Source organism: Macadamia integrifolia, unplaced genomic scaffold (genome assembly GCF_013358625.1).
Source record: "Macadamia integrifolia cultivar HAES 741 unplaced genomic scaffold, SCU_Mint_v3 scaffold31, whole genome shotgun sequence".
Taxonomy (NCBI): domain Eukaryota; kingdom Viridiplantae; phylum Streptophyta; class Magnoliopsida; order Proteales; family Proteaceae; genus Macadamia; species Macadamia integrifolia.
In genome coordinates, this window is record NW_024869204.1 from 675,987 (window position 1) to 702,469 (window position 26,483).

The 26,483-nt window shown below is 42.2% G+C and overlaps 1 protein-coding gene across 1 annotated transcript in view; it reads right to left on the reverse strand.

Moving 5' to 3' along the window:
- LOC122067748 (putative RNA-binding protein Luc7-like 2) overlaps window positions 1–26,483 on the reverse strand; it is a 40,886-nt gene that overhangs the window by 8,869 nt on the left and 5,534 nt on the right. Inside the window, exons 9-10 of the mRNA XM_042631588.1 lie at window positions 1,519–1,577; window positions 1,097–1,178 (exon numbers count right to left, since the gene is read on the reverse strand). Coding sequence (XP_042487522.1) covers window positions 1,097–1,178; window positions 1,519–1,577 — 141 coding nt within the window. The remainder of the gene's footprint in view (window positions 1–1,096; window positions 1,179–1,518; window positions 1,578–26,483) is intronic.

Below are 26,483 nucleotides of genomic sequence, written 5' to 3' on the forward strand. Positions count from 1 at the left end.
TTTTTTTTTTTTTTTTTTTTTTTAAATATATTGAATGAGGAAAAAGGATTTTTTATAATAATACTTCAAAACCAAGAGTGGTAGTAAGTCTACAAAAAGGCTTTCATAACATTAGTGCTGCTTAAGCCTACAAAAAGGCCTTCTAAATTCAGTTGGATGCATGCATGTAAATTTTAGATTTATACAGCCATAGTCACAAAAAATAGGTTGAGAGACTATCTTGAGTAACAAGATTGATGAATTAGAAGAGGAAAATGGCATATCCTCACATGCTTGCACTCACATGTGCACACACATGCACACATAAGGCCAACTAGCTGTAACAGAAATTGTACAGCTCAAAGTACCGGAGCTGCTATACATGGAATACACTGTCGGTGATTGGCTATGTAATATGGTCTTTGAGAATATGTTCATATAATACTAGAAATTTTCTTATCAAGAACTTTCTTAGGAACCTTCCATTCCCTCTGCAACAGCTTCAGTTCAGATTACACGGCTGTTAATGCCTCCTTTCAGGGATTATTTCATTGTTCATGGAAATTTGTGGAGGCACAACTAACAAGGAGAACCATGATATAGGTCCCCATTGCCAGTTTCTCCCTTGACATGAACTTTTATTATCAAGAAACAAACACAAAAAAATCTATAAATGAGGAAATTTATACTATGGATATTCATAGGAACAGCCAAGTTCTACTGAGGTCAGGGAAACTCACAGATTGTATACTAACTGAGACTTTCTATGGGAGAATGTGAAACATTATACCAGCACCTGAATCAACATGTTCAGAGTTCCATCTTAAAAAGGCCCAAAAACAAAATAACCAAAGAGACGCAAACAAAATTTTCCCACCTGAACATGTATTAAATCTTATGCACGTTAGTTTTATCTATGTTGCAACAACAGAACATATCAAGTCAACTGAAATGATTGAAAGTACTGACCTTAAGGCCAAAAGACAGAAATTTCAAATTATTTGGCACAATATGACTTTTGGTGATTGAGAGGGCCCTTCTGTACTCTTATATTTGATCATAATGGGAAAAAGAGGAAATGAATTCAATATTTATGATGAAGACTTCTTTATCTCACCTGAAGTTCAGCCAACTTCTCACGGATTTGCATATATCCCAAGTGAAGCTTTCCCCCAAAATGATCAGCTAAACGACGGTCACTGCAAATTACATGGAAATTAAAATATCTCACTGAGAAATGTCCACAATCATTTAAACAGATCTCATGATTATTTATCCAAGAAAAAGAAAAGCACAGCATTGACCCATAAGTTTCTAATTCTATGTAATCTACAAGCATTAAACAGAAAAACACGCACATTCTTTAGCTGCAAAAGTAATCCTCGTAAAACTGGGCCCAAAAGCCTGTTGATGACAAGGAGGTATAATACGCCGGGTCAAAAATATGAATTACTGGAAACCCATAACACTGCTCTTTCGATCCCATCAGAGTAGCAACAATGACATAGTTTCAAGCAATGACAGAAAACAAAAGTTTACCTGTCATATACGCTCAGGAAAGCTCCACAAATGTCACAGACTCGTAGCTTCTGATCAGTCTGCAAATGATCCAAGAACAAACAATGAGAGAATTGCTAAATTAAAATACATGATATTGCATGAAGTATTGAAATTAATGAACTATTTCTCCTACACACATCTAGTTTTAGACAATTTCTAGATTCCCGGATTGGGTTAAGAGGCCCAAAGGGCTGATATCCACTACCCACAAGGAAAATATTTTTTTATGCGTCAGCATTCTAGAATCACAAGTTCACCTGATGAGTTCCTAGATACACAACCAGATCAATTGTATAGCCAGAGGTCACCTAGGCTTTGCTAACACAGCTGCACAATCACCCACACAAACCACCTTCCCATATAGAGAAGAGCAAGTGATAGATGTAGAGTCCTAAAACTAAGGGAAAAGGGCAGTGACGACGTAATTGCAAGATTAGTGCACTGTTTGTGACGATGATGGGCCCACTTGAGAGCTCAATGACATGCTTAACGGTATAGTGGGCTCGCAGTTGTATAGTTACAACCCAATTCCACTATAAGAAACCTATTCTTGACAAAAAGATTTTCAAGATAACACACACCACACCTTGCCAACCTTAAAAATGCCAAAGAAACTTACATTGGTTCAGGCATGGATGTAAGGTACAGGTATAGAAATGGAATCCAATTCAACCCCCAAAATTTGGTGTAAGGACTAAGCTAAAAAAATGTGTCTGAATCGGCATGGATGCTTTGATACAATATACAATGAAAAATATTTATAAAACGAGAGAGGAGACGTGTTCCCCACACCACACCAATCACCAGTGGAAAATGGTATCATCAACAAGAGGGCCCACGTGGTAAGGGAGGAGTGAGAGTGTTAGTCTGGATCCCATGTGGTCAGGATGTGAGAGGGAGTGGGAAAGGATCCCCACATTATCAGCAAGGGGCCTTTTCCCTTATAAAAATTACAAAATTTATTAGGTCTAATGTTCCCTTTGCAGCCCGTTAGGGGAAGGTTTCCAATATGTCCCTAGCAATAGCTTAGTTGGCAATCATGTCTCATGGCACTCCAATTTTGTGAACACATTGACACTAGGTTTCTAGTATTGAATTTCGAATCATGCATATCCACCAATCCATAACAAGGTCAGCAGAGCCTGCTCCACTGGTGCAACACTGTTCCAACTCTGCACATCAGCTTACCACATCCAACTCCCAAACTCACCAAGGATCAGATCAGATCAGATCAGCTGAATAAACTTGGGATCAGATCAGGCTAGGTCGATATCAGATACTGGATCCTGGATCCTGGATCCTGAATTAAGAATCCCCATATCCTGCGTTTGGGTTGATTAATTTCAACCGAAATGCACTTTCATACAAAGCAATATAAAGCTTTTAAAAGATGGCTAAAAAAGATAATAGCTCAAGGATAGTGGAATATAACAGGAACTGTTCCTTTCTTAGGGCAGTAGTTGTATTTGCACTAGTCTCAAAATTCAATACATGTTGACCAAATAGTTGAGGTAAGACCCAAGTTTGACATGTTGCCTATGTTACTGGGGTTTTGTGGGGGGATATCGGGTGCAGGTTAGTGTCCATAAGTCACTCCACCTAATCATTAGAATTTAGGATAGGAGGATATAAAGGAGATAGAATAGAATATGGAAAGTAAGGATGAAGATTAAATATAAATACTTGAATATAAGAACTTATATGCAAGATGGAAATCATGAGCTTAACGAGGGATACAGTTGTAATTGCTTTTGGGCTCGAGCAATCGCTTTATTCCAAGGCATTAGATACACCACGATCTTGGACTTGGGTTAGGGCTCTGTTTTTCACACAGGCTTCCAGTGCAGCTCCGACAACTGAAACACCTGATAGATTAGATAGGCGGCACAGTGTCGATTGCACATAAGTTTGGCCTCCGATCTCTTCTCTCCTCTTTTAATTGTTTACAAGAAAGCATAGCTAGCAAGTTTGGGGGAAACAGTGTGTTGTGCCTGAGAGATAGGAAAAGGATCCAACATGGATCCCATACCCTCACCCACATCATGTGATGTCCACAATGGTTGATTGGGAATCCAAATCACCTTAGGATAGGGTTTAGAATTTCAGCACTAAAACCAGAATGCAGTGATGGTTTAGAAACCAGAATTAGAAAAAATTGATTTCAGCACATAAAAGGTCACCAATAAAGGGTCAGATTAGGCCAATATTCTGGTCATAGACTCTATTGGGACTGATAAAAAAAAAATTTGCAAAACCTGGTGAAAATTCAACAGTTAGATTGGGAGATCTGAAGATTTCCCACTTGAAGTAGGACTCAATCTCAGCAGAATTGATATCCAGAATTGATGGTTCAATGAAGGGATCAATTAGAACTCAAGTAACAGATTAATCAATGGCAGAAATTAAGATAAAATAGCCAAACAATTAGCAGAAACCAGGAAAAAAAATAAGATCCAGAATTTTAGGGCAAAATTTAAAACTTGCAGCACACATATCAGATGATCAGGAAATCATGCTCAAGTGTCAAATTTGACCTGATGATGGATCCTGAAGACCAGATTGAATTCTGACAGTAAGATTTTGATTTGTGCAGAATTTCTTGTGTTTTCTAGTTTGAATTGAATGATTAACACTACTTAGTCATGATAATAATAACATATTATGTGCATGAAATCATGTTTTTAACATAGATTTTTTGCTTTGTTGAAATTGGGAATTTTACTTCAAACAAATTTTCTAGAATAATTAGGGTAAAAAATACCATGGTTGGGTTACACGCATCGTAGACCAATTTACAAGTTCATAATACCTTGAAGTTTCTGCCCAAAAAATTAATTTTCAATTCTGATTTAAATCATGGAAATTATAGAAAAATAGGGACATATTCTGTATTGGGTTGAAAAATCATGGAAGTGTATGAAAATACTGTTGTTGATGATTAATGTGTTGTCCTATATTAATTTTTTTTTCCATTGGGTAAATTGTATTTCTTTTAAAAAAAAAAATTAAAGGGGAAGGGTTTCCTGTGGGGAGTGTGGCCCTTGCACGTGCGTGGGAGCCTATGGGAGAGCGTGCAGAAGCATCAGACGGGGTAATTATCGCATTTCATTGGTGAGCGGAGCGGTCATTTGCCCCTCCCACCCCCAACAGAAACCATTTCAAAAAAAAAAAAAATACATTTTTAATTACAGGAAAAACTGAAATGGCTCTAGTTTTAGAAGTGTGAATTGATGCATGCTTGGATGGTTGATGTTATAAATTACAGCTCAATGCATTTCTTGGACCTTGAATGTTAGTAATGTTTGTGTATTTGTTCTATATCGATTCAACAATGTAGGACACTCACATCATGGCTGAGGATGATGGGACGTATGAAAGCATGGCACACCATTGAGTAGGGATAAATAGAAAACACAACGTAAATATTGTGGGATGAAGATAGGAGGTGGTGGGGGCCACAAGAATGAATGAGCATTTGGCAGGTGGCTTCAAGGATGTGAAGCAATGCCTACACTGCCCAAGTGAGTTGCAAAAGTTTATGGCTACCCACTTGAAGGAATGAGTCCAATGATGAAGTACTAGAGAAACACCCTCCTGTACAAGAGCAATATGATGATGATGAAAATATTCATACGCCTACTGATGTGCAGATGGACTGATGGAGGCAGAGGGATTGGAAGACGATGTGCCATGGCAGGGAGCAGATACACAAACAAGAAAGAGCCAGAGAGGAGGGGAGGAGCTGGTTCCTCAGACCACAGCTCAACAAGAGGGCTGGCGGTAGTACTTCAGCTTCTCTACAGGGTAGAACTGAAAAGAAGAAGCAGAAGCAAATTACCTTGCCCTACCGGCAGTCATAGACAGTGAGGAGATATTAACCAGATGAAGATGCCGTTGACATCATTGATGTGGACCCTGACATCTTTAAACAACAGGATGCCAAACATAAAAGTTGAAGCATATGTGGTCGGACTGGAAAGAAAGTTGGCAACACCATGTCCATGTTTCCAGCCAATGTCACTGAGAGCCCATACTACAAGAATATGCTTGATAAAGTAGGGACAGCTGGCCCAAAAGTGAAGGTGTCCACCGCTTATGAGCTCATTAATGTATACTTGGACAAGAATAGGGGAAAGCTTATGGAATATATTGATAAATTGAAGCCGTTGTGGACGGACAACAATGTAAACATGATGTGTGAAGGTTGGACTAAACCCACTAGAGAGTCCACCATCAATCTCATGGTGTATTGTGAATTTTGATGATAGAACGGTGTTCTTGAAGTCCATAGATGAATCCAAGGACAAGAAGCATGCAAGTACCTCTACAAGTTGTTGAAGCAGGTGGTAAACAAGGTGGGAGACAACTGGACAATGCGGGGTAGATAATGTGATGCAAGTGGTGACAGATAGTGGCAGCAACTTCAAGAAAGCAGGAGAGAGCTGATTAAAAATATGGTACCAATTGATCTGGACGCCATGTGGAGCCCATTACATCACCCGCCCATTACATCACCCTTATGCTTAAGAACATAAGGAAAAGGTCAATGGTACAAAATGTGGTTAAAGGGAAGACAGATGACCACATTCCTGTTCAACCATGGATCTGCCCTCCGGTTACTGAAAAGCAAGTGTCTTGAGGATTTGGTTCGACCTAACTTGACTAGGTTTGCCACCAACCATATTGCCTTGAAGAGCTTTGAAACAAACATGGTTGGGCTTTGGACAATGTTGGCATCAAAAGAGTGGTTTAGTTGGAGGGAATCGGATTCCCCACAAGATGGAGCAGCCTAATCTACCATATCCAGTGAGCAATTCTACCACAATCTGAAGAAGGTGGTAATGCTACTTCTTGAGCACGTGGTGAAGATGCCAAGGCTTGTTGATTCCATGTAGAAGCCTACCTTGCCACACCTATATGCTATTGGGAACAGTGACGCCATGTGCTAGAAAGCAGTACTTGAACTTCATGAACGAGAGGTGGGAGCAGTACTTCATCCACCGCACAAGGTTGGTGAGCTTTTTATTTATATAACTATAAGGAAAGTAATTTAGAATCTCAGTAGGTATTGACAACTGGTTCCACAATATCTAGCCTATTATCTCAATCCCAAGTATCGATACAGCACAATCTAGGGATGAAGCAAGACCTCATAGATGCAATGGAAGAGGTGATGGCAAAGAGGAGCCAAACCCATCTATACGCGCCCAGTAACAATGAGGTGAGACATGTACTTTTTTAAGTACTTGAACAGGTTTTTAATTATGAGTTGGTATTGATGCTAACATAAGCAACACTTATTCAAGTATAGATAAAAATATTGAGAGAAGCCACTGGACAATTTGACCGCACAACTGCAAGGTCTGGTCGGGAGACTACTGCTCCTGGTAGGTCCACCACCATGGTACCAAATTTCAATATAAGTATATACCAACTACCAACATAAGTACCAGCACTTAACAATAATCATCTAATGCAGGAGACTGGTGGGTTATATCTGAGATAGAGGCACCTAACTTGAGGAAGGTAGCATGGAGCTCTCACAGCCATTCCGCACCCAGAAGAGTGAAATTGGAGTACTATTTCACGTTCACACAACAAAAGGCAGAACTGATTGGATCATGAATAGCTACAAAAGTTAGTCAAACGGATTCAATCTAACACCATAATAGATTTCAGAATCCTACCCACAACAGGATCATAGAATTGCACAACCAAGTCCGTTGATATCTCTCAAACCAGAATTCTGATCAGCCCCAAATTGTTAACAATACTAGATCTCCCTAGGTACTTCAACTCCTCAAAGTTCGACTCCAATCCAATGGTCAGATAGGTGGATACAGGAGGGAAACAAAAATAATAACTATGTTCCAGATTTAGAAACTAGGCCGTATCTTCATATCAACACAGCAGATCATCATCAAACTAGCAACATATCCTCTACTCATTTTAAGGAACGACAACAAACTCAGCCTCATCCCAACTTAATGGGGTCGGCTACAAGGATCCGTGCAAAACAAAGTAGGTTAAAAATGAGATCCACAACAGCATAGGGAAAATATATATATATATAGGGAAAAGGTTGAGTATGCCAGCAGATCACCTAGGAATAAGGCATGCTAGCATCTACTGGCAGTCAAATGAAACATAAAAGATCTCATCCATTAGTAACCGTTGTCTAACATGACCTGCCCAATACCACCGCTCCACGCTATTCCTTCTCTCGTGTACAGAGCATTTTTATTTAAAAAAGAAAGCCCAGATCTGCCCTTCCTATTTCTTTCTCCATTAAATTCCAGATGGTGTTTGTTCCCTTTGCGGCTTGTTTTCCTTCTTCCCCACGCACTCACAAATATAAAGAGGGAAAAAGGGGGGAAAGGGGGGGGGGGGGGGAGGGGAGAGAAACGGAAAGCAAGATTATCGTGAAGAACAACAATTTGCTTTCCTTGAATCTCACTGATAAGAGAGGAGGAGAAAGAAAAAGCGAAAATAAAGCCGAGATAACAGACAAATTCTCGCCTAAACATCAGCGTGTTTCCTGAGCAGGAAATAAAATAATAATTTAAAAAAAAAAAAGGAAGTTGGAAAAATAGCAAAAGCAATGTTAAATGCAGGACTGTAGGTGAAGAATAAGCACATCATATCAGACGAGAAAGTGAAGAAAAATGAAGTTGCAAGGTAGTTGAGGACTTGAGTAAGGTAGTTGATCTAAGGCCATGGGATGAATGAATGAAAGCTTTTGATGTCAATATACCTCACTGCTTCTTCAATTTGAAGGCTGGATTTTGGACACCCCCAAGTGCATGGTGAGGGTGGGATTGCGGGAAAAATAGAAACAGAGGAGGTGGAATTACAAGCAGGGTGAGGGTGAGGGGTTGCAGATGAGAGTAACCCTCACCTCGGCAAGGATGTTAATTAGCAGATGGAGGTAAGGGATGTCCGATTGTGGTCAGTCGGGGGTAGAGGGAGTTGGGATTTCGGTAAAAACAGAGGGTGAAGGTCTGATTGCGATTGCGATGGCGATGGCAGGGGCGGGAATTTGTAGAGAGACGAACAGGAAGGAGCAAGGTAGAAGAAGGACTGTGGAATGGCAGTGTTGGGAAGGGGCGGCAAGTTGTGTAGAGGCTGAAGAGGTGGGAGTAGCAGGAAGAGGGCAAAAGGATTTGAGAGCTATGAGTAAGGGGATTGACAGAATTGAAACCAAATAGCGAGGCGGGAGGGAGATCCAGCAAAGGGCAGGGAGAGGGAGAGGGAGAGGGAGAGAGGGTGGGAGAAGATGCAACGGTTTGCAGACTAGCCTTGGGTAGTCAGAATTCAGATCAAGTAGCATCATAGATCAATTGAAGAGGGGAGTAGGAGAGTGGAGATAGAAAAAGGGGAGAGAAAAGGTGTAGCAGCGGTGGATTGAAGGTTTGGATCTCTTCTCTAGATCAAACGGATTTATTTAGATGATTGAATCCTACAGTTAAAATCCCGTTAGTACATAAGATTCCAAATATCCCTCTCCCATATATATATATAAGAGAAGTGAAAGACATAATGGAAGCAAGGGGAAAGAGGCACAACTCAGCAAGCTAGGAGAAACTCAGCTAAATGGAACCTGCTACATGGATCCTTGCCCTCCAATAGGCTCTATCCGAGGTCATACTTGGGACAAGGCCTAGGCTATGCATGTCATTCCTCACAACTTATCCTACGGTCATTTTACGTCTGCCCCTAGATCTTTTAGCTCCTTCAATCGTAATCAAACCACCCTTATTTACTAGGGCATGCCCAAGCCTCTGTTGAACATGACCATACCACCTCAAATGACTTTCTCAGATCTTGTCATTAATCGGGGCAACTCCCAAATCAGCTCTTATACGATCATTCATTACTTTATCCTTCCTAGTTTTACCGCACATCCATCTTAAAATCCTCATCTTTGCTACACAGCTTCTCTATATGACACTAATTTACTACCCAAACACTCCACCACATACATTACAGCCGGTCGTACAACATTTTCTATAGAACTTCCCTTTAAGCTTTAGAGGGATACGTCAGTCACACAGCACTGCCACTCCTCTCCACTTCATTCATCCCACTTTAATTCTCTATGAAACATCATCATCTATGTCACTAGATATCTAAACAAATCGCTTTGTGGTATCTCTCCCCCCTCAATTTTTACCGTGTCATTATCCATAATAGTGTGATTAAAATTACACCTCATATACTAATCTTAAAGCCTCTTGTTTCCAAGGTTGATCTTCATAGCTCTACCTTTGCGTTGATCCTTCTTTTGTCTCATCAACCAAAACAATATCATCGGAGAAGAGCATACACCACGAGACCTCGTCTTAAATACGCTCGGTTAGCTCATCCACGATAGGCGCAAACAAATAAAGCTTAAGGTTGATCTCTACTGTATACGAATCATAATTGGGAACTCCTTCCCCTAACCTCCACATATCTCAGACTAGTCATCATGCCCTCATACATATCCTTATTACATCCACATATTTACTCGACACCCCTCTCTCTTCATAAGAACATGTTGAATTAGATCTTTAGGGACTCTATCATAGGCCTTTTCCAGGTCAGTAAAGACCATATGGAGTATGGAGATCCATCTTTCTAGCTCTATGCACTTCCATGAGCCTCTTCAACAGGTAAATAATGTTTGTCGTGGACCTAACTGGCATAAAGCAAAATTGGTTCTTTGAGATATGAGTTTTTCTTCTCAAACGGGCCTCAATAACCTTCTCTCATAGTTTCATAGTATCGCTCATTAGTTGTATGCATTTATAGTAATTGCAACACTTGATATCCCCTTTATTTTTGTAGATCGGAACAATGATGCTTCTCCTCCATTCATATGGAATTTTCCTTGTGTTCAAAATCCTGTTAAACAAATTGGTTAACCAGTAGACCCCACATACACCTAAGCATTGAGTTGCTTGTCCTCCTTACTGAAGCCAACAAACCTCTTGTCACTGTGAAGGACTCCTTTATAGGTAGAGAGACACCTTTACAATCCCCTTTACAGGTAGAGAGGCACATTTACAACCTTATTACGACAAGAGAATCCTACACTAGCCAAAGTACAGTCTAGACAAATGAAAAAGAGAAATAAAGTAGAACAAAGTTTTTCGAGTTACCTCGTGCGGTGCGTGCAATGAATATGAAATGAAGAACAGAATGCACCTTAGTCAAACCGGAAGTTACTGGTTAAATATGGTATGTACCGGATGGTCTCTGTTTTGTGTTTTGACTGTCCAGCAGTCACACAGAGATGGTCTTTTGACTTCGGTTGCTTCTGAGGGCCTTCCACACTTCTATTGGGATCTCATCTGAGCCTAGTGTCTAGCCAAATTCTTCAGTTCAGCATTAACACAGGATCAGTTACTCGGTAGCAGAATTAGTAACCATCTATATCTCACTAACCATTGGTCAGTTCAGGCTACAATAGGGTCAGTGGCAGCATGTGTTCGCTCTTGGAAACCCCAAAATCTCACAGCAATCCGATGTTCAGATGATAAAATATCTGTCCCTTGAAGCGGTATTTCAGAAACATTCAAAACAGAGAACCACAGGGTACTTTAATGCAACAGAAACTTCAGAAACAAATGGCACAGCAGTACTTCTTTTTAACAGTCTTTAAACAAGATTAGCTTACTTCAAATATAACCACAGAACTGCAGGCATATCAATGCAAACTCAAAGAAGAACATTAAACCACAGATTTGAAAGAAGAAAATGAAAAGACCGAAGGATAGATGGTTGAGCTTCTCACTGAAACCTCACAGCTTCCCACCAGTTCCCTAGCATCCCACCAAGGCAGTAAACTGTTTCTCACAGTCCAGCTGCATCTCACAAGCCACCAGAAATTTTCTAATTCATAATATCGTGGGGGCTACTACAGCCCTTCTCTTTATTTATAACAAAAGGTTACAACTCAAAATAGGAAACCTTTGTGTAGTAAAGGAGAATCCTCACAACCTTAAAAAATTGTAACCATCAAGAAGACTAACAATATAAAAACTAACTTAATCCCGTATAGGACTTAAACCCCTAATATTTGGGCTTACAGAATTGGCTTTACAATAGTAAACCCAAAAATACTAAGCCCATGGCCCACAAAACCATTGGATACTCAAACCTAATGGCCTGGTTTGCTGTTGGCCTTCTTTTTCTTTTGAACTGTAGCATGGTCTGTGTACACCACTAAAACTACAACAAGAGGCTGAAAATGCAGCACATACAGACGGGCATGGAAACTGACATTGACCCAATCAATCTCACCAACATTTTGTAAGGCTGCGTTTGGTAACGTTTCTGTCCCAGAAACGAGGTTTCGTGTTAAAAACAGAAATTTCAGTTTCTGTGTCAATTTTTTTTTTTTTTTTTTTTTAACGAAACTGAAACGACAGAACTTCCTTTTGTCGTTCCACAAATTCTCTTTTTTTTTTTTCACTTTTTGTTCCAAAAAAAACGAAACACACCATAAATGCACCAAACGCTTTATTCTGTTTTTTCATTCCCATAGAACGAAAAAACTCTAGAAACATTTTTTTAGAACATTACCAAACGCAGCCTAAGAGGATGAAGAATAGGAAGATTCCCTGTACGAATAGGAAAAGTGAGGTGCCCCTATATTGAACAAGCCTAAGGGTAGGCCTAACTCCGAAATTACTAAGATGATGGATGTTGATGTCAACACATTTATGTCACATGAGCCCGTGTTCATTCACAGACACCATGGCCATTTCAAACCCAACCTGGCTTGGGAAATGTGGAAAACATCGATTGGTCTGCATCCATAGCCACTTTCACACTGTTGGCATCAAATGATTACGGTGATCAAAGTGATGATGATATGGGTGACAACCTGCAACTATAGATGGCATCCAAGAGGAAGAGTAACAGCATGACTGAACCGATGAGCACCTCTGAATCGTGGGGAGACTCAGTTAATCCATGCCAGACAAGATGCCAACCATGTGCACAGACCACTAGTAGAGGCTACAAGAGAGGTCCAAGCCATAAGTTCAGATTGGAGGAAGAAGATGGCATGGAGCTAGACTAACCAATTACAAGATAGCCAGAGGCCCGAGTCTCCAAAAGGGTAGTGAATATGGTGGTTATGGGCAACGGCATACACCCTCCTTTGCCCGAGGTAGCTCTGGCTTGATGTGTATGTTGGATATGGACAATATAGTGGTAGGCTTCATTCCCAACTGAGTTTGAGGCTCAGTCACAAAGTGGATCATCTTTTGGGAGAAATTCTTCTCATAACCCCCAACCATATATGCCATTTCTGCTAGCGGTAATGATGAATTCACATATGCGACATTGTCTTCATAGGCGATCCATACCTAGGTAACCACCTTGCATAAGTTAATGATTCCATCAATAGGGTTGTTGTGATGGGACTTTGAGAGATTTTTCGGGCAGAGTATGACATGCCAGCACTTGCCATACAGTCCAAGCCTTCATTTTGTCTAAGCAACAGCACCAATCCACCAGTGATGCATTTAACCCTCCCTGGAACGATGTGGTATTGACTATTCACATAAAGTTGTGTTGAAGTTCTAGGGGCAGTACTGTCCTATCAGACTTAGTGTCCCTTTTATCATTGTAATAAGTAGGTTAGGGCTAATTTAGACCTCTAATTTAACTCTCATTTAAATCATATATATATATAAGGAGTGTGCAATTGTGACCCCACTCAGATCCAGGTGCCAACCCCATTTAGTTGGGATAAGGCTGAGTTGTGTTGTTGTTGTGCGATTGTGACCTAACACACACAATCGCAGGCTGCCTCTCCAGACCATTCAGTGGCCTCTTCTGTTCTCCTCTCTTCTTTCTTCTTTCTCCTCTCTTCCTTCTTGTTTGCTCTTAGTTTGGTTACTTAGATTCTGGTTTGCAACATGGTATCAGAGCCTCAATAATCAAATCGAGGGTGTCTCCTCCTCTCTTCTGCTGATTTTCTTCTATGTTCGAAAACCCTGCAGTGTGCAGCCACCTATTGCTGCTCCTACTATGCATTAAGCCTCCTTTTCCATTAATGGAGCGCTTCTATGTTGTTTACTTGATGATCTACTATTGCTAGGTTAAAAATCTACCTACCCTTCTATCGATTTTCTCCCCCCCATACAGGAAAAATCGATTATTTTTAGGGTTTTTCCATGAATCGGTTTTGGTGCTTCTTCTTGGTTGATGTCGACGACTGCTTTTTGGGATATCTTTGGTCTTCTTGCCTTATAATCCTCTGGTAAAGAGCCCTACAAGGCTAGGTGCTCCATTGGTTGATGCTCCAGTAAAGCCCTAAGAAATTGGTTTCTCCCTGGGACTGATTTATGGTCTTCTCTACTACTTGGAAGGTTATCTACTACGAGTTTGTTCTTCCAGATCCACTCTACCATCAATCTAGTATGATTTATAATTTGCTTATTTGGACTCTGTTCTACTACTCTATTGGCTATTGATTTTGGGTGGTTTCAAAACCCTAATCGATTTTGCTCTTGGACTTGGTTTTACTTCCTTAGCTGCTGTTTATTGCTGCTACCCACCTTGGTACTTGTTGCTATGGCTGATAACAAGTTTACGAACCCTACTCCTACTACTACACCTTCGGATTCAGTAAATGTGACTATTACCTCTATTAAGCTCAAGGACAGTTTCAACTATTTATCATGGGCTCAGGTTGTGAAAGTTCATATCATGGCTCGCAACAAGCTTCACTATCTTACATCTGACCTTCCTACTGATAGTGGCCACAGTTAGTGGGTGAAGAAGAATGCCATTACTCTGATATGGTTATGGAATATCATGGAACCGGATATAGCTACTAATGTTATGTTCCACACCACTGCTAAGGGTGTTTGGGATGATTTGAAGGATACCTACTCTAAGGAGTAGAACATGAATCGGGTTTACGATGTGTATGAGAAGTTGTCTCAGCTCCAGCAATCAAATAAGTCCTCTAAGACTACTACAGTGCTTTCTAAGGCCTTGTTGAGGAATTGAATGTGTTTCAAACCCTTACCACTGGTATAGATAAACTCAAGGCTCCACACACACAATTTTTTGTATCCAAGTTTCTTGTTGGTCTGAATTCTGATCTGAAGAATGTCAAGGGTCACATACTTGCTGGTGAGAGTGTTCCCACACTTGCTGACACTTTCTCTCGTCTTCAACACATTGCTTCTCCTGGTAAATCTGACTCCTTCCCCTAGGATGACTCTGCTTTTACTGCTGGTCGTCGTCGTGGTCGTGGTCGTGGTCGTGGTCATGGTCTTGGTTGTAATTATGGCCGTCAAGGTACTGGAGACCATGTCAATCGACAATCAACTCCTTGCAGTAAACTCAACCGTACTATTGATACTTGTTGGACCAAACATGGCAAGCCAAAATGGGCATCCCAGTTAGCCAATCATGCAATGTCTAATGGTGGCAGTGATACAATATCCGCTGGTGACTCTACACCTGGACCCTTCCCAAGTGGCAGTTCCTCTACTAGGGCCTTCCCCCTCTGCTACTTTAGCTCACGTTGGTACACCTGCCTTCTTTACTACTACTCCCTAGATTATTGACTCTGGGACCTCTATCCATATAACTGGGAGTCCTTTTTTTTTGGATGAATAAATAAACTCATTACCAAGAAGGGAAGAATATACGAGGGGGGAAGCTAGGGGGGAGGCAAAGCCAAACAAAAACAAAATAAACAAACAATTACAACCAAGCTGGATCCTCAACCAGATCAGCAAACTAGAAGAACACCCAACTAGATCCAGCTCAAAGGAAAGGGGAAACACAAATAAAAGAGGGCGGGGGGGGGGGGCAGCAAGCAAGGGAGATGGAGTCAAGTATGGGTAATGGTGTCAAAATGAAGGTTCCAGGAGGCAATGATGTGTCTGTTCCTAGTGGATCTAGAGACAGGCTTATGGTCGAGGGATTGGATTTTGGAGGTAACATCAAAGTAGATGGCTTTCCAAATTTTGTCCAAGAAGCGGGAGTTGGAAGACCATCTACAAATGTTTCCCTCCATCCAGATATGATTAATGGTAACAGAGAAAGCAAGCTTCCCAATGGTATCGCAAATGTATGATCCCAAAAAAGTCATGTCAATCTAAATCCATTCTCTGTCAAAGGGAAGAATAGGTCTAACGGAGGGCCAACATTTAGAGAGAACCAATTTCCAGACGGAGGAGGAAAAAGGGCAGGAGAAGAAGAGGTGAGGGACGTCCTCAGTACCTTAACGGCAGAGGCAGCAAGAGGGGGGAACGAGGCTATGGCGGTGGTTGAGGAAGGCTTCCATTGGGAGACAATTAGAGAGGCATCTCCAAAGAGTAAGACTGTGACGAGGGATGTGACCTTTGAACCAAACAAGGTTATGCCAAAGAACCACAGAACCAGAGGACCTAATGAAGGTCCAAGCAGAGGCAGAAGAGAATATCCCATTGGATGAGGGAAGCCAGATGCATTTGTCTTCTCTACCTCAATGGCCAGGAGGCAGAGGAGGGAGAGGACCAAAGGTCATGAAGGGGAGGAAGGGACGAAGGGGGGGACCAACCAAAAGGGGATAGGATATAAGGAACAAGAGCATACTTGAAAATGACAGAGGAGCAATGATTCTGAGGGACACCAGGGAAGCGAGGATACCAGTCGGGTGCCAAGGGTCGGAGGTGGCCTGGCCATTACCTATGGAAAAGGATATGGCATTGCGGCCAAAGGTCTGAGAGAGAATTTTCCTCCAGATCCAAGAACCGTACAGAGGAATTGGGACAGTCCAGAGGGAGTGGTGCTTGAGCAGGTAGGAGTGAATCAAGTCTACCCAGATGCCCTTCTGCTTGGACACAATTTTCCAAATGAGCTTAAAAATACCCACAAAATTGACATCTTTAATTCTCCTGATGCCAAGACCACCTTCAGCTTTGGGTAGGCAGATCTTGTCCCAACTGAGAGGGTGAAGAAATCTGGAGGTGTCCGAACCGTTCCAAAGAAAGGAGAAAAAGATTCCTTCAATGGTCTTGGTTATGGAAACAGGAAGGAGGAAGACACCAGACCAATATAGATACATGGATTGGAGCACTGAACGAATGAGGGTTAGGCGCCTAGCATAGAAGAGCAGTTTGCCTTTTCAAAGCTGGAGCTTCTTTCTCAGGAGGTCTAGCATAGGGAAGCAATGATGGGAGGAGAGCCTAAAGGAGATGAGAGGGAGACCCAGGTACTTAACAGGCAGGGAACCCAAGGAGAATCCAGTGATGCCAAGAAGGCGAGCCTGAGTGTCAAGGGAGACCCCTAAGAGAAAGAGGCTCGATTTGAGTAGATTAATGCGGAGGCCTAAGAGATTCTCGAAGGAACAGAGAGAATCCATAATGGTGGAAATGGAGAGGGGTCGGCTTTGGAGAAGATCATGATATCATCAGCAAAAGCGATATGGGTGAGAAGATGGGATTTGGATTTAGGGACAGGAGAGATAAGGTGGAGGCCCAAGGCAGATTCGATGGATCTAGACAGAACTTCCAGGGACAGGGAGAAGAGAAAGGGAGATAGAGGACAACCTTGCCTAATTCATCTTCCAGAGGGGAAGTAGCCAACAGGGCTACCATTGACAAGAACAGAGAACATAGGAGAGGAAATACAGGAGTGAATCCAATGGACAAAGGAGGGAGGAAAGGACATGTTGAGAAGGACTTTGGAAATGAAGTCCTAGCTCAGGGTGTCAAATGCCTTATGGACGTCAATTTTGAGAAGAGCAGCGGAGGAATGAGATTTACGGTCAAAGCCACGGACAATCTCATGACAAAGCATGATATCATCAATAATGCTCCTACTAACAATGAAAGCGGATTGATTTGGGCTCACAAGGATGTCAATGACTTTTTAAATTCTATTGGATAGAATTTTGGCCACAAATTTGTAGAGCATATTACAAAGAGAGATTGGCCTGAAGTCATCCATAGAGACCGCCCCCTCCTTTTTGGGAATGAGATAGAGGAATGTATGGTTGACACCACTGATCTGGTTGGGATTGAGGAAGAAGCTCCGGATAGCAAGGATTATGATGAACAATGTTCCAGCAGGAGGAGAAGAATCATGTGATGAAACCATCCGGGCTAGGGGCTTTATTAGCCTTGTGAGAGAGGATGGCCAATAGGATTTCCTCATCAGAAGGAATAGACTGAAGGCAAGGGAGAAGGTCATCCGGGACAAATTTATCAAGAAGAAGGTGAGGGATGGGAGGAAGGAAAATTCCCTAGAAGTGGGAAACAGCTTCAGCTTTGATGGCCTCCAGGTTGTGAATCTCAATATCAGAGGAGGAAATGAGCTTAGGGATGGAGTTCACATTGTTTCTAGCCGTAAGTAGGGTTTGAGTCTCCAAGGTCTAGCCATTTAATGCGGGCTTTCTGACGGAGAAAGCTTTCCTCTTGAGCAAGATGGAGGGAGAGCTCCGAAGCAGTGGATTTCTCTTCAGATGCGAGGATGGGGTTGAGGAGATCAGCCTGGATTTTGGCTTGGATGGAGAGAAACTTATCACGGCAGGAGGAGACATGAGAGGAGATATTGCCAAAAGTGGAAGAATTCCAGAGCTTGAGAGAGGCTTTGACATTCTTAAGCTTTTTGGCAAATGCAAAGAGGGGGAAAAGGGAAGGGTTGATGGGAATGTTCCAAGCATCTCTCACTAAAGAGAGGAAATCGGGGTGGAATACCCACATATCAAAGAACTTAAAGGGCTTAAAGGGCTTAGGACTAAAGGAGCGGAAGGGGAGGACATAGATGGAGATCGAGCCGTGATCAGAAATCCTAGGGAGCTCAAAGCAGGCATGAGAGGAGGGAAAGGAATCAAGCCATGCTTCATTGACAAGAGCTCTATCTAGCTTATTATAAGCCACACGGAGATTACCAGATCTTCTATTGCATGAGGAGAGCTTAACTCCCGACCATCTGAGATCGTCAAGGCTAAGGTTGTCAATGCAATCATTAAAGGAGTCGACTGCATCATGGTCAATGGGGTTCCCCCCATGCTTCTCATGACTGAACCGGATGACATTAAAATCACCCACAATGTCCCAAGGGCTAGAACCCGTGGAGTGGCTAAGAACGGAGCTCAGCCCAAAGGGGAAGCCGGCGGGGGGCAAGATTATGGGCACAGATGATAGAGAGTTAGCATATGTGGGTTCCAGAGGAGTGGGAGATGGAGAGGTGAATGGCCTGGGCAGAGGAGAGGGCAGTGATAAGGAGAGAGTTGGGATCCCAAAGGACCCAGATTCTGCCAATGGGACCATAGAAATAATTAAAGATGTGAGACCAAGACAGGGCAATGGAGGAGATGATATGCGAGGCATTTGCTTCAAGAACTCTCGTTTTAAGAAGGCAGCAGAGGTTGGAGAGGGAGGAACGAATGCAGGATCGAATGTCAGCTTGTTTAGACAAGTAGTTAAGGCCTCGAACATTTCAGACGGTCCAAGGGATCATTAAAGTTAGGAAGAGTTGGGCAACAAATGCTTCGAAGAGCAGGGAGGGGTTTTGGAAGCAGAGGGAATGCTTCTAGGTGTGGTTCGATGGGTGTATCCAATGACAGGAGAGGTGGTTGAATTAGGATTGGCTTTGAACCTGGAGGAAGGTTCAGCAGTGGAGGTGGGTTTTTTCTTCTTTTTGGGAGGGATCACCAAGGAAGGTGGGGGGCAAGGGAAGTGACAGTGCTAACGGAGGAGCCATGGATAAGGGGAGGGTTGCAATCAGTACAACCAGCAGTAGCAATTCCAGAAGCAGCCTGTAAAATTCCAATTGGGATTTCAAATCTTCAATAGTAGCAGAAAGCAAATCTGTCGTGGCCACCAGAGGGGCTGAAATGACCGAGGCAAGACATCGATGGAACCAGTTGTTGGTGTATGATGTCTTGTATTCCGTCGCAGTTTAATCCAAGAAGTATTGGTGCAGCACCTAGACAGGCAAGACGGCAGTCCCGCTAGCCAGTTAGCGAGCCATGGGGGTTGCAAGGGGGCAAGAGGCCCCCTGCATAGCCGGGGGTGTAGGGGGGCGCAGCCCCCCGCTCGAAATTTTTTATTTGAGGGCAATTGTAGTTTAATCCGGATTAGGGTTTTTTTCGCTATATATTTGTAGCGAGGGTTTCTTTCTCTATAATGCAAGCAATATTGAGAGGTGTGATGACTAGCGCTGTAACCCTATTCTCCATTGATAGTGAAGCAGGATCTCATCTCACCGGGGATGTAGGCAACCTCGCCGAACCTCGTAAAATCCGTGTGCATTGTTTGTTTTGTTTTTCCAGTATCTTCTGCATCGTTTTAGGGTTGTGTTTCTACACCAGTCAACTTGGCAACATGGGTCATCATATCGAAAGCAGCGGTTTCAACAGTTGATGATTCATGGAAGGACCATGAGGGTCCGACAAAGGAGCAGCGATGGTGGTGGGGCCTTCCAAGGCCAGAGTAGCAAGCAGCCCAACAGGGGCAATAGGCACATCTTTCGGGGTCAGCCTAGTGGGCTGAGATGTACCTAAGAGAGGGGGGACCAAGAGCGTCCAACGGAGGAGCGGCGGCGGCGGCGACGGGGCCTTCCAAAGCCAGAGAAACACGGGAGGCGAGGGGGCCTTCCAAGGCCAAAGCATCAATGGGGACAAGGGAGCCCATCGAAACTAGGGCTCCAAGAGGGGTGGTCGTGGTAACTGAAGGAGCATCAGCAGTCATCGAGGGAAGGAGGCTGCTAGCAAAGGCGCGGAGGAGAGAGCCATCGTGGTTCAACAAAGAGGGGGAACAGGTGATGGGGGAGGGAGGAGGTGGGTTCGGGTCCTAGAGAGTAGTGGTTGGTGGTAGCTGGTTAGGAATGGAGGTGGTAGACAGGTCGGGCGAGACGAAGCGGATCGGAGGTGGTATAAGGGGTTGGATGTGTTGTATAGGTTACCCGGATAAAGTGGATGGTCCAAGGGAAATTTAGAAAAAGTATTTAGAAATTGGACCGGTATAAATTGGTTCAAAGGAAAAAAGGATGACTCCGGTTCGGATTGGTTTAAAGAGGGTTGTAAGTCTCCAAAAGAGGTAATAGTGGTACGAGGAGCACTGGACAAGGTTAGGGCTTTAGCAAGGGAGACGAAGGAGAGGTGGCAGAGAAGACACAGGAGGAACAAAAGGAATGGCCGAAACAGAGGGGGGGCTCGAGTCCAGCCTGGAAACTAGAAGGGGGCGCAGGATGGCACATCAAAGGGGGAAGGAAGAGGGTGATCAGATCCATCAACAACATCAAGGGTCTCGAGATCCAAGAATCGGTTGCTACCGACGGTCACTAGAGGCTTCGATGGACCAGCGGTCCTAGCACTAAGGTTCCCAGAGGCGAAAGCAGCGCTCATACACTTCAGTGAGGGCCGACTGAGCTTAGGGTTACTCTGTTAACTGATATTATTATTTTTTTCTTTTCCTTTGAACGGTGAACTCAACGGCAGTCAAATCTTGCGGCAGTTTCACTCATCTCTGGCGGAGCATGCAAGTGTTCGAAAGATTGGTTTTTAACACAGAGTGCAGTGGAGAGGCTGAAGCACTTGCATAGAGTGCAAGTAGGAGGGAGCCAATTGTATTTCACCTCTTGAATAAAGAAATGGCCTTCACCATCAATAATAGTCACTGTGGAGGGTAGAATCTAATCTGCTTAAACCTCAATTCATATTCTTGCATAGGACAGCCTGTCCATTATCTTCGTTCTCTTATCAGAGTATAGGGGCTTACCGATGATGGATCCGATCAAGTTCAATCCTTTGGGGCACCAAAAGTGAAGAGGAAGATTGGGGAAAATGACCCACAGGGGAATGGAGGAAAGCTCAGAGCTGTTGAACGATGTGAACTCATCCCATTGGCGCAAGAAGATTGGCTTCTTCCCCACAAACCAAGGACCATCGTCCAATGCAACGGATTTGTCCAGAGTGGAGGAGAAATCAAAAATGAAGGTATCATTTTCCAGCATGAAGGTGGAGAGGGTTCCCGAAGGCTTCCATTGGTTTAGGAGAGAAGCTTTGACTATAGAGAAAGGGGGGCGACTGCCAAGGAAGAAGCCAATGACACAGTTGTTCCACTTAAGGATTTCAGATTCTAGGAGTCCAAGCGGATAAAGCCCAACAGGGATGGAGTTAAGAGAAGTAGGCGGGAGGAAGAATAAGGAGTGATTGGCAAAGGGAGCAAGAGAGGAAGGGAGGAGGCAATGGGGGAGCTAACGACGGAGTTCAAGGGACGACTGAGAGGGGAGGGAGCGAGGGATGGGGCGATGGGGGCAAGGTCAGAGCTATGGATATCAGGGGTGGAGGGGGAACCGATAGCGAAGGCCGCCTGAGGGGAAGGGGGCATGGGTTAAACAGTCATCGAAGGGGAAGGGTGTGGTTTTTTTACTCTCGAAAATTAAAAAAAAACCAATAGTTTATCTTAATGGTACGACTGGATGTCTCCCTTATTTACATCTTTTAATAATAATTCTCATTCCTCCTCTATGATACTAGCTAATGGGTCTCCCTCCCCAATTTCTAGTTATGGTACAATCTCTCTAACCTCTCCCTTAGTCTTTCCTCTGTATTACATATCCCTTAATTTCCATTAAGTCTTATTTCGGGTAGTAGCTTACTAAATCATTAAAATGTCCTGCGACATTTTCCCAACTCATTGTGTTTTTCAGGATCTTCACATGAGGAAGACGATTGGTGGAGGGCGTGAAAACGAAGGATTGTACTACCTCAACTGTGGTGCTTCTGCTTCTGTTAGTGGTGTGACTCCTTTCCAGTGGCATTGTAGCTTAGGTCATGTCTTTTTTAAGGTTAAAATTGGTATTTCCTGCTTTCAAGTTTGTGTCTAGGTTAGAGTGTGAAGCCTACGAGTTAGGAACACACAATCGTGTGTCCTTTCCTTCTCGTTCTGTGGCTCGTAGGCCGTATTTATTTTCTTTAGTCCATTCGGACATCTAGGGTCCTTGTCGTGTCAAGAACAAGCATGGTTTTATTTATTTTGTTACTTTTATGGACGATCATTCCCAATCTCACATGGTTGTACCTCTTGAAGGATCGTTCAGAGTTTTTGTCAGTTTTCAAAAAAAAATTATACTGAAATTAAGACTTAATTTGGCACTTCTATTAAATTTTTTCGTTATGATATGCTTTGGAATATGTTAAATATGAGGTTTCTGAGTTTTGTGTCGCCCATGGTATGAGTCACCAAACCAAGTCCAACTATTCCTACACACCAGAGCAAAATGGAGTGGCAAAACAGAAAAATAAACATCTTTTAGAGGTTGCACGTGTTATCATGTTACATATGCATATTCCAAAGCAATTTTGGTGTGATGGGGTATTAACTGCATGTTATTTAATTAATTGTATGCCCTCCTCTATTTTTGCCGACAAGTCACCTTTCTCTATTGTCCAGCTGGCTTACCCACCTTTGTTTTACCTCCCCATGTTTTTTGGTGTGTCTGCTTTGTCCATAACTTGCACATATCTTCTAATAATAAGCTTTCCTCTAGGTTTACTAAATGTGTTTCCTAGGTCATCCTTGTACCCAGAAAGGGTATTGGTGTTATGACCCTATCTCCCATAGGTATTTTGTGGGTGTTGATGTCACCTTCTTTGAGGGTAGTTCTTACTTCTCTATTGCTTGTATTGTTTTCATTTAGTAAGTTGTAGAAATAGCTTTTTTATCTCTTTAAAATCCTCATCACCTTGTTATATTTTATCATCTTCATTTTTAATGCATCTAATATGGTTAAAATCTCTACCTGCCCTTTCCCTCATTTTAGCTAATTATATATATTTTCCCCTTCCTTCGTGCTTAAATTGTTATGGAAATCATTATATTTCATAGTCCTAGCTTTTCCTACTATCATTATTTCATTCTAGCAAATTTATTCCTTTTAAATCATCCTCATCCTTAGTCTTTTGTCAACTTTTGAAAATAGATTTCTTGGCGTTGATGGCTGCTTGAATATCATTAATCATCATCCCACCACTAAGTTTCCCCAAATGAATGTCGCTTTTCCTTAGATTCATATTGCTGCGCCTCCTATTCCTTCTTTAGTTACATTTCCTAATGCTCCTAGTGTTCAGTGTACACCACCACAATAGGTATATTAGTGCAGGAACAAGAAAGTGAAACAGGATGGGGTTCCCTACTGTTCCCATGGTTTCCCCACCTCTACTAGCTTCTTCCACTGGTGAAGCTCCACCTACTTCATTTCCTCCTGACTTACCAGTTGCATTACGTAAAGGCACACGTTCTTGCACTCAAAAGTCTATAGTTGTGTATCCTATTGATGATAAGTTTGTTTTCCTTTCCCATCTTCCTACTTCTATTCATAGTCTTGCCATGTCATTGTCTACCTCTACTATACCTAAGCATCATATTGAGGCCCTTCGTCTTCTTGCCTGGAAGATTGCCATGGATGTTAAATGGATACTCTTTTTTTACCTGTAACACTTGGAGTTTGGTAGATCTGCCTCCTAGTAAGGACATAGTTAAGTGTTACTGGATTCACACTATTAAGTACCTTCCTGATGACTGTTGAGCAACTCAAGGCTCGTATGGTTGCCAAGGGCTAAACCCAAACTTATGGGGTTGACTACTTCGAGATTCTCTCTCCTATTACACGGTTGAATTTTGTTCGTTTGCTTATTTCTCTAGTTGTAAACTTTGATTGGCCACTATTTCAGTTAGATATTAAAAATCCATTTTTATATGGTGATTTGACTAAGAAGGTGCATATGGAGCAACCTCCGGATTATGTTGCTCAGGGGGAGGTTAGCACTCATGTTTGCAGGTTGCATAATGCTAATTATGGTCTCAAACAGTAGCCCAGAGTATGGTTTGACAAGTTTAGTACCACAGTGATGTCTTGTGTTTTCACAATGCTATGGAGATTACTCCCTGATTGTTCGCCGATGCAGGGTAAGTTGTTTTCTTGGTCATCTATGTGGATGACATTATCAATTCTGATGATGAGGTGCCTAGTATTACAAAGGTAAAAACCTATTTACAGCAGCATTTTTAGACCAACGATCTAGGTGATCTCCATTATTTTCTTGGTATTGAGGTTGTGAGAAGCAATAAATGCATCAGTCTGTCTAAGTGCAAGTATGTCTTAGACCTCTTATCTAATACTAGTATGCTTGCATCCAAGCCAGTAGGTATTCCAATGGACCCTCATCAAAAGTTTGATGTCGATGATGGTGATTCTCTCATAGATGTTCATCAATACAAGAGTTTGGTAGAAAAACGGATATATTTTATAGTTACCAGACCAAATATATCTTTTGCAGTAGCAGAACTCATTTAGTTCATGCAATCTCCTCAGAAAGCTTATTGGGATGCAGTTGTTCAGATCCTTCGTTACTTGAAGGGTGCCCCTAGTGAAGGTTTGATTTATCGTCCTAATAAGCATATGAAGTTGGTTACCTTTTTTTATGTTGATTGGGCCGATTCGGCTAGTAATCGTCCTTCGAAATTATTGTACATTTGTTGGTTACTTGGCAGAGCAAGAAAAAGACGGCAATTGCCAGGTCAAGTGTAAAGCAAGGTACAGGGCTATGGCCCATACTACTGCCGAGTTAATGTGGCTCAAGTCTCTCCTTCTTGAGATGGGTTTTCCTGTGCCTACACCTATGAAGATGCATTGTCACAACCAAGCAGCTATATATATTGCCAACAATCCAATCTATCATTAACGGACCAAACAAATTGAAGTGGACTATCATTTCGTTCGAGATGCCGTGTTGAAGAAACTAGTTGAGACTCCATTTGTTTCTTCTTCAGATCAGCTAGCTGATATATTTACTAAGTCCTTGTTTGCCCCTAGTTCTTATACTTGCTGTAACAAGTTGAGCATGGGTGACCTATAATGCTCCAGCTTGAGGGGGAGTGTTGAAGTTCTATCCTTTTGGGCTTAGAGTCCCCCTTGATCATTGTAATAAGTAGTAGGTTAGGCGTATTTTGGACCTCTAACCCAACTCTCTTTTAAGTCATATATATATATATATATATAAGGAGGAGGAATCTGCAATTGTGACCTAACACACACCATCACAGGTTGCCTCTCCAAACATTTGGTGCCTTTTCTCTTCTCCTCCCTTCTTTCTTCTTTCTCTTCTCTTTCTTCTTGTTTGCTCTTGGTTTGGTTACTTAGATTCTAGTTTGCAACAGATTGGAAAATTGAATTTCAGAAACAGTCATAAACTTGAACTTGGTTAAGTGTCTATGTTGACACATTTTGACAATGGAATTGTATTGTTATATGCTTCATATTTGATATATGCTTGTTAATTTTATGATTCTTTATTCCTACAGCATATTTCTATTGTTTGGTGGGTGGGTGGGTGGGTGGGTGGGTTTGTGTGTTCCAGGCCTAAATTGTGTACTTGCAACATAGGGTCCAAAGTGATGCAGATTCTTCACCAAATTAGGCTTGTTTTATTAGGAATAAGTCTAGGGCTGAGTTGTATATGTGTTGGGCCTTCAGTCCATGAGGTTTGGAGTGTAATGGGCCACTTTTATGGGTCTAAACTAGGGGTTCTAAGGTTGCATACGAGATTCACTGATTTGTTTCATTTTTCTTTAGTTTCCTTTTTGTTTCCTTTTTAGATGGGGTTATTTAGTTTCTAATTCCATTTGTTTTATTTCCTAGTTTACTTTTTCCAAATTTAGTAACTAGCTGTTAGTAATCTTTATTTCAGTTTTTTAGTAACTTTGTGTAATCACCCCCCATCATTGTTATAAATAAAAGAGAAGGGCTCCCATTAAGCCCCACGATTTTAAGAACAAAAAAACTCAGCTGCTGCTGCTGCAATGTCTCTGTTGAGATGCTTCTTGTGTTTGATCAAGAACGATGGGAATAGTGTTTGATCTGGTCAACGCCTTGCAGTGAGAAGCCCGGGTGGTTCTTACAAGTGTTTTCTTCTTCTTCAAGTGTTTTCTCTC